Source organism: Penaeus japonicus, unplaced genomic scaffold (genome assembly GCF_977035675.1).
Source record: "Penaeus japonicus unplaced genomic scaffold, GWHDUDI00000001_assembly GWHDUDI00000040, whole genome shotgun sequence".
In the NCBI taxonomy this organism is placed as follows: Eukaryota; Metazoa; Arthropoda; class Malacostraca; order Decapoda; family Penaeidae; genus Penaeus; species Penaeus japonicus.
Genome location: NW_028234442.1, coordinates 8,092,137 through 8,102,136, shown reverse-complemented (window position 1 = coordinate 8,102,136; position 10,000 = coordinate 8,092,137). Strand labels below are relative to the sequence as shown.

Genomic DNA, 10,000 nt, shown 5'->3' with positions numbered 1-10,000 from the left:
TGCATATATGTGTATATATATATATATATATATATATATATATAATATATATATATATGTATATATATTATATATATATATATATATATATTATATATATATATATATATATATATATATGCATATATATGATATATATATATATATATATATATATTATATATATTATATATTATATATATATATATATATATATATATATATATATGTGTGTGTGAGTGTCTATATATATGTATATATATATATATATATATATATATATATATATATATGTATATATATATATGTATATGTATATATATATGTATATATATATAAATGATATATATATACATATATATGTACATACATGTGTGAATACATACATCGCCCATCCCCCCCTCCCACCGCCCCAAAAAAGTTGAAAGTCGACGTTCCATTGCTGGTGACGAGACGCCATGACACCGGGGAAAACCCAGCACATGCCTAGCTCATGAGGTCATGCAACCCCCACTGGCTCGGTGGTGAAGGCCCGCTCATGACGACATGTCTAGCCGGTGAGCGAGTTCAGGCGAGGTTAGACTCTAGGTCTTTGTTGCTGTTGCTCTTCTGTATCATGTTGAATGTCTCTTTGTTTCTCGGTTTGTGTAGATGGTCGACTTGATTTGTCAGTTTCGGATTCTGGGCTACTTTTTTTTTTTCTCTCTCTCTCTATTTGGCAAATGTGCATGGGTTCTTGCGCACATGTTTGAGATCTTTCGTACGGTTATAATTTTCGTGGGTCACACTTTTCCGCCAGTTTTTATCGCTGTTCTTCCTCTACCAATCACCGTCTCAGCCCAAAATTTCGGGTCCTTGCGAGATATTGGTCCTTGCGGCCAATAGCCCAAGAAATACCAACTACTTTTCCCTCCTATCATTTCTTTTTCTGTTATGCATATTGAAGTTTCTCCAGAACGATATGATAACGCTAATGATGGTCCTAGATTTAAAAAAAAACAGTGATAGATACTTCCTGAGCGAAAATAAAACTGTACTGTTAAGACCCAAGTGCAATTTCGATTTTCTTTTCAAGTCCATGAAACCGCGGCTCTCGCGTTGTCCTGAAATTTACGCCTGTAATCAAATACATAAAGTCCTTCACATATTTTTGACTCTCTTTATTTGCATGTTGCACATAAACTCACATAGAAAAACAGCGCATACTCATAAACGCGTACGCATGCACACACATATACGCCTGCGTGCACACGAACATTCATTACATGTTATGATCTCTCTGTTCGCTATATATTACATGCAATGCAACATCTTCATTGCTATCCATATGTAATGCGTACCGTAGGTCACAAGAAGATCACAGATCCTACTTATCATTTAACAAAACTTGGTAAAGTAACTCGACCAGCTCGGTCAAATTTCTCTTCCTTCCACCCAGAACCCTGACACTAGCTCTGAGGGCGCGAGGGCGTCTTCATCCTGCGCTCTCATGCACCTCTTGGCTCGCTGAAAGATCATCACTTAAGATTCCCCGTTACTACTTAGTTACTGCTCCCCTTCGTCTGCACAAATCGATCTCCCACAATGGACCGAAGGCACTCTTAGCATCGCCTGCTTGCATCGGGCCAGCCTTCACAGAATCCCAAACCTGAGGGAGACACGCACATACCCCCGCGTATACAAACACACTGCAACTTGTGCACATACACGCACATACTCACAAAAACAGATACACACACACAACCACCTATCAACACACACATAAATACACCAGCACACATAGATACACTTACACATAGCCATACATACACTAACATCCACACAAACACATATATAGTGTACATGCACACATATAAAAACACTGCCATACGCAAACACACACACTCACAGTCAGACAATTACACAGACCAGATACATGCTCGCACGTTTACATACACACACATAAACACATGCATATGGATGTACGCATGCACACACATACGAACATGCACACATCCATACATCCAAGCAAGCATGTACAGTCACACACACGTTTCCACAAGCACACATACAGATACACACTTGCAATCACAAACATAAAGACATACACACACCCTAACACGCATGCATGCTCACACTCACGCATAAATACTCAAACAATCATACACACGCACAGACACACTTACACTTAAACATACATATAATCACAATCACACACATACATAAACAAACACACGCACACACAAAAACTTATACACTCACTCAAATACACACCTCACACACACACTCAAACAAATATGCACACACTCACAGACATATATATGCACTCACACATACACAAAACACACAATAACACGCACACACACCCATACACCTAGCCACAATCATACATACACAAAAAGATCACAGACTTACATCCACATTTGGATACACACGAGTGTGCGCACAGACGCACATAGGTACACACACATACACATATCCACATACACACATACTCACGCATGTACACACGGATAAACACAAATGCACATACACACATATGCACTGACACCCACGTACACGCACGCACACATACACACTTACACACACACTCTCACTTACACATGCACATAAAGTAACACTCAAACAAGCACATATGCGCATATAAGCACAAACGTACGCGCACGAAAGCACACATATTCACATACAGACACACACCTGCACACATAAACATACACACACACTCATGCACATACACACATATCCGCAGAGACACTCAAACACGTGTACATGCACACACACTTACACTCATGCACACAGAAAAGAACACATGCAAACACATGCACGCACATACACTAACAGACATATCAGTCTACATAGACAAACTCTCATTCATACACATGGTTACACATACATTAAATATACATACATACATACGCCTGCGCCCATACACTCAAACACTTTCGCACATACTCATACACACATACATACAACCATACACACACATGCACGTTCAAGTGGACACATATGTACACACACATACAAATACATACATATACATTCAAATCCACATGCACACCTGCATAAACACACACATGTACTCAGACACACACACTCGAACATAAAAACACACAAACACAATGATACGCACATTCACAACTGTTTGTGTTTGTTTGTTTGTTGTTGTTGTTTTTTTGCTTTGTTTTGTTCTGTTTTTGTTTCTATGTGTAGTTTTCAGTGTCTGAGTTTGTGTGGGTGCAATGTATATGTGCGTGTGTGTGTGACTATATGTATGTATAATTGTAAATGTGTGCCTTTGTGAGTGTCATGTGTGTATGTGTGTACAAATACCCATGTGTATTCGCATGTGTATATGTATATGTGCTGTATGTGTTTGAGTATTAATGTGGGTGTGTATGTGCTTACTCGATAGTGTGGGTGTGGGTGTGTGTGTTTGTGTGCTTGTGTTCCAGTTTGTTGGTGCTGTTTGCGCAAGCATGCTTGTGTCTGTGATTGTGAGTGTGTGTTTAAGTGTGTTTGTGTGCAGGTTTATATGTGTTTGCATGCGCACGCACTCACGCTTGTGTATGTGTATAGTTTTGGGTGATTGAGTGGCTTTGAGTGTGTACATGTATGTTTGTTTATGTGTATGCGTGCGCATATGCATGTGAGTGTGTGGTGTTGTGGGCGTGAGTATTTATGTGAGTGTTTGTGCGTGTAAGTCAGTGTGTGTATGTGTGTTTTATGTCATTATGTGTGTTTGTGCGCATGTGCTTGTATGTGACTGTATGTGTGTTTGTTTGTGAGTGAGCGTGTATGTGTTTTAGTATGTTTGTGTGTTTGAGGATGTCTATGTATGTGTTTGGTCATGTGTGTGTGTGCGTACTCATGTTTGTGCATGTATGTGAGGCGGTCGTATGCAAACATATACGCATGAGTCTATGCGTGTGTGTGTGTGTGTGAGTGCATACAATAATCTACGAGTGAATATTTGTTTATCTGTGAGTGCATGTATGAGTGGGCCAATGGGTGTGAGTGAGTGCCGTGTGTGTGTGTATGTGTGTGTGCTTCATAAAATGGTAATATCAATTTTGTTAGCGTTGTGTGATATCACACCGCAGACAGACCATATTTACATATGTATATATCATCCGCTTCAGTAATCACAATGTGATTACTATGTGACATTATTTGTGTTTATATTTGTACAATTAACAAGTTATATATATATATATATATATATATATATATATATATATATATATATGTGTGTGTGTGTGTGTGTGTGTGTGTGTGTGTGTGTGCGTGTGTGTGTGTACATTTGTTTTATTTATTTATTTATCATTATTATTATTATTTTACTTACATATAACGGAGATAGCAAAGGAAACTGATAAAAAAAGAACACGTAAGAAAACGGGTCTTATATCTTAAAAACTGCATTAAAAAGAATGCCATTATGACTCGGAAAATCTATGAAAACTGACTGGTATTGAAATCTTGAAAAACAAAACACATATTGCGTCTATCAATGAGAGAACAACAGTTTCTTTCCGGCGTTCCAGTCTCAAAACACAAGTCATAAAACACAAAAGATCGTAAATGTCAGTCAAAATCCCATTAGAAATTAACTGAATGATGAGGGTAGTTTGGTCCGAATGACGTCATGTGCGAACAGAGAAGAGTTAGCGCTCCATTCTCTTCATCCTGCTGAGTGTGGGCCAGTTACTAGTTTCAAATAATATATCAGAACTTATTTGACTGATATAGAAGGTAAAATTACTTCAGATATAAAAGAAAGAGGAAAAAAAGGTTTAGCTGTGCAGAGCATGGAGGTAGCAATGCAGTACCATCTGCCAGACATCTTGAATATTAGCCACATGGGCAGGGAAAGTCAGTCTCCTGAGTAAGCTCCAAGTTAATGGACATTTTGATGCTGTATTCGTTTTCAAACATCCAAAGTTATCCAACCATCCATATCTAGCGAGAAAGGTAGATAGGGAACAACGTAAAAGACGGTTAACAAATCGTCGGGTTAACCGTTTTGCCGACGTCGGCCGGATGGGCAGAATGGATGCCCTGGCGACGGTGCCACTCGTCGGCAGTTGACGTCGGTTGGACCTCAGAGTGCTTGTTGCGGGATTGTTGTCACATATGAAAGACAAATGATTTTGTGCCGAAATTGGATTTAAGGTTGCCATATTCATTAACTAAGAGCATAACATTCTTTTCTTGTGGATGCCTAATATAGAAAACGTTAGTAACGCGCGGACTAAGCTATTTGCAAATTTGATTTTGTGTATATATATTTCCCCCATTTTAATAAGAGCTATAACTTGTTACAAGACTTATTTCAGTTACAAATACAACTAAAATAAGTTACAAATTTTGTGTGTATATGTGTGTGTATGTGAATGTGTACATGCATTTATGTGTGTCTGAGAGTGTGTTTATATGTATCAGAGTGTGTTTGTATGTTTTTTATTGTTCGTGTGGTTGTGTGCTTGTGTGTGTGTGGTTATGCTTGTGCATGTGTATGTGTGATTTTGCATTAATGGGTGTGAATTAGTGTATGTGCTTATAAGTTTGTGTGTTTGTGTGAGTGAGTGTGTATTTGTGGTTTGGTTTGTGTGTGTGCGGGTGTATGTGTATGTGTCCGTGTGTGTGTGTATGGTTGTGTATGTGTATGGTTGTGTGTGTGTGTGTATGATTGTTTGAGTGTGTGTGCTTGTTTGTGTGTACATATGTTTCTTAATATGTATGTGTGTACTCGTGCGTTTGTTTCCATGTGTGTGTGTGTGTGTGTGCGTGTGGATGTGTGGATGTGTGTGTGTGTGTGTGTGTGTGTGTTTAAGTGCGTGCATGTGCGTCTCTGTGTGTGTTGTAAGTGTGCGTGCCTGTAAATGAGTGTGTGTGCCTGTCTGAGTATGAATGTGCATGTCTGTAAATGAGTGCATTTGACTATGTGTGTGTGTGAATGTGCGTGCCTGTAAAAGAGTGTTTGTGTGCATGTGTGTGTGCGTGTGTATGTGTGTGTGTGTGCTATTGTGTGTGCGTTTGTGCGTGTGCATGTGGGTGTTTTTGCGTATGAGTGTGTGAGTATGTGTATATGTGCATGTGTGTGTGTTAGTGCATGTACCTGTGTGAGTGTCTTTGCGTGTTAATGCATATTTAAGTATGTGTGTATGTGCATGTTTGTATGTGAGTGTGTGTTTATATAAGTGTGAGTATGTGTGTGTTTATGTGAGTGTGTATGTATGAGTATGTTAGTGGGCATGTATGTATTCGAGTGTGTATATGTGTATGTGTTCTTGTGTACATCCGTGAGTATGTGTGTGCGTGTGTGTGTCTGCATGTTTATGAGTGCCTATTTGTGCTTGCGTATGTGCTTGCTGTGAGTGTTTGTTTGTATGTGTGGATTTTTATGGGTGCGTATGTGCGTCTGAGTGTGTATACGTGTGTGAGAGAGTATGTGTAATTTTCTGCACGTGTGTGAGTTTCTATGTGTGTGATTATTGTTGTCTGAGTTCATGTGCGTTTGTCAGGAGGGCAAAATTTCATAATTTCATTGCAAACCTTAAAAGAAGAGTTACTGACATCAACTCAGACCTAGAGAGTTATGAGAATTTCAAAATAGTTGTTTGAGACGTTGCTAAAAAAAGGGCTAATTCCCAGAAGTTTTTCGAAGAACGTGTCTCTCGGGTCAGAGTAAAGCTCTCTATCAAGAATATATAGATTCTTACAGCGTTGTCCCTTTCGCCGTTAATAGCATCTAACTCGGCGTAACTGTTTTACTTAAAAAAGAAAAAAAAAAAAAAAACAGGAAAAACTGAAAAAGGGAAACATTAAAATTGGCAAGAAATGATAAATGGGACTGATTTGAGGCACAACAGCAAGCAGACTCTGAACACCACACGGAAGTTGAATTCTGATAGAAATTATATCAAAAGAATCGTCGCAGTTACTCCCAATGAAGTGGTACACCAACTGTTGCTGAATGGTAACCCCGTAAAAAAAAGAGGTATAACAAGACAATGGAAAAAGAGTTGGACAGAGCCATGAGTATGAGTAATAAATTATTCCTTCCCTTTGTTATGAGTGAACCTGAATGAGGAACTAAAAAATCTCAAGCCAAGCAAGGCATCTGGGCTTGATAGAATAATTACCGAAATTATATATTTTGGAATTATCATACGTTATTGGCTCTTGGCACTATTTAACACCTGCATGGAAAAGAGCCAAAATTGTTGATCTTTTACAACCAAATACAGATACAATATTGCCGAGCAGTTACAGACTACTCTCTTTTCTGTGTGTACTATATAAATTGTATGAACACCTGATTATGACCCGTATCTCATCAACGGTGGACGAAGACCTGTTACTTGATCAAGTAGGAAATATTTAATCTTAGCTGATTGAGAACGGTTTCGAAATAAACTTATCCCTCGAGCTGTATTTATCAATATCATGTCAATATGTATGACACTGTAAATAACATGGCGCTCCTCCTCGATTTAGCCGAAACTAAAACAAAATAAAAGGAATAGAATACCACTGCGGTTTGATTAATGGGATCCTTTCTAACCAACAAGAGATTCTTTGTTGAAATGAACGACAAACGAGGTTCTGGCACCGATGCTATTCAACATCTATACCAATGACCAGCCTCAATTTAACAACTTACGCAGCTTCATCAATTCTGACGCCAAATTAAGAGTTGATTAAGAATTTACATCTGTGTGTAATTGAGGTTAATTTGTGTGTGCTTTTAAAAGCGTGCATGTGTTGCTGTGTGTGTGTTTGTGTGTGTGTGTTAGCGTGCGCACGCACACTTATGGGTGTGTGTTTAAGAGCATGCGCGCGTTCTTGTGTGTGTGCTTTTATGCATACTGAGAAGAGTGTGAACCGGTGCGTTTATATGTGAATGTATATAATATCACGAGGAAAAGCACTTATAAGTAAGCATAAAGCTGCATTTTAAGAATCATGTGTGTATATTTAAGAGCTCGCGAGTGTGTATGTGCGCGTTTGTTTGAGTGTGTGTTTGCGTGCATGTGCGCGTTTGTTTGAGTGTGTGTTTGCGTGCATGTGCGCGCTTGTTTGAGTGTGTGTTTTTTTCGTGAATGTGCACGTTTGTTTGAGTGTGTGTTTGCGTGCATGTGCGCGTTTGTTTGAGTGTGTTTTTTTCGTGAATGTGTGCGTTTGTTTAAGTGTGCGTGTTTGCTTGCGAATGTGTGTGTGGCTTTAAGGGTGTGTAGTAAAGTGGGTGCACGTGTACGTGCATAAAAAAACAAAAACAAAAAAAAAACTGTGCAATCTAACATGCATGATTGTTTCTGGATTTGAGAGCTTGTTCCAACATTTTCGTCTAAAAACGTGCATGAATGCGGGCATTTATACATGTTTAAGTGTGTAAATGTGTGTTGTGTGGATTTAAGAGCACATGTGTTTTAACAGAATGTATGTGTGTATGTATTTAAGAGCATGTATGTGTGATTTAATAGTACGCGTGCATTTGTGGGGCCCGCACGGGTGATTGGGTGTTTGTGATTGTGTATGTGTATGTGAGAGAGTGTGTACGTACACTGAACTACACTCATGATTCTGTGTATGCACTAAAGAATATGTGTGTATACTCAATAGAATATGTATTTGTCAGTGCGTTTGAGAACATTTGTGGATATGTTTAAGAGCTTATGTTCACTGAAAAGCGTGTGTGCATGTTAGTATATGTGCGCATTAGAGAGCGTGTGTGTACACACACACACACACACACACACACACACACACACACACGCACACACATATATATATATATATATATATATATATATATATATATATATATATATATATATATATATATATATATATATATATATCCAAGAGCATGCATCTGTACATGAGTGTGTGTATTTGAGAGTACATGTGATCCTGCCTAAAGACTATGCACGTATGCCTGCTTTTAAAAGCTTCTGTGTGCACTTTACATACGTGTGTTCAAGAGGGTGTCGTCTCTGTGTGAGTGTATGTTTGTTCTCATGCATTTATGGGCACAAGTATGTGAGCCTGTCTTTAACGGCAAGTGCCGTTTGTATGTGTATGTGTGCTTGATAGCGTGCGTGTGTTCATGCATGCGTGAAACCATGAGTAAGCTTACTTACCCATGAGTAATGACATAGAGCGGGGCAGAAGCATCGAGGTCAGAGCTGTAGATCCCCGCAATGTCATCCGCTTTCATCACCTGCCAACATAATGCCTTTCTTCATTTAGCCAAGAGTTCATTTAAGAGTTAAGAGGCGGGTGCGTTGTCCAGGGCGTGCACTTGAATGCGTTTAAAAGTGCGTGTGTGTGTGTGTTTTTGTGTTCAAGAATGCGTTTATGGGAATTCTGACGGCCATGTGAGGCGAAGTGCGTGCTTGTGTATGTGTTTGTGTGCGTGTGAGTGTGTGTGTGTGTGTGCGTGTGTGTGTGTGTGTGTGTGTGTGAGTGTGTGTGTGTGTGCGAGTGTGTGTGTGTGTGTGTGTGTGTGTGTGTGTGTGTGTGTGTGTGTGTGTGTGTGTGTGTGCGAGTGTGTGTGTGTGTGTGTGTGTGTGTGTGTGTGTGTGTGTGTGTGTGTGTGTGTGTGTGAGTGTGTGTGTGTGTGTGGATATGTGTGTGTGTGTGTGTTTAAGTGCGTGCATGTGCGTCTCTGTTTATATATATATATATATATATATATATATATATATATATATACATATATATATACATATATATATATATATATATATTTATATATATGTATACATATGTGTGTGAGTGTTTATATTCATATATGTATATATATATATACATATATTTATATATATACATATATATATATATATATATATATATATATATATATATATTCATAAATGTGTCCATGTCTATACTGAAGAGCATGAGAGCGGGCGGCCGTGCTTGCATATGCCTTTTGGTGCGCGCATTGAAGAGTGCATATCTGTACACGAGTGTTTCAGAGTGAGAGAAAGAGATAGAGAGTGCACTTGTGTTTAAGAACGTGCATATTTGAAGG

At 38.7% G+C, this 10,000-nt stretch overlaps 1 protein-coding gene across 2 annotated transcripts in view; it reads right to left on the bottom strand.

Moving 5' to 3' along the window:
• LOC122250532 (pancreatic triacylglycerol lipase) overlaps nucleotides 1–10,000 on the bottom strand; it is a 29,920-nt gene that overhangs the window by 8,526 nt on the left and 11,394 nt on the right. For both annotated transcript variants that reach the window (XM_043011999.2, XM_043011998.2), the window contains one exon: nucleotides 9,105–9,184. In XM_043011999.2, the coding sequence (XP_042867933.2) occupies nucleotides 9,105–9,184 (80 nt within the window). The remainder of the gene's footprint in view (nucleotides 1–9,104; nucleotides 9,185–10,000) is intronic.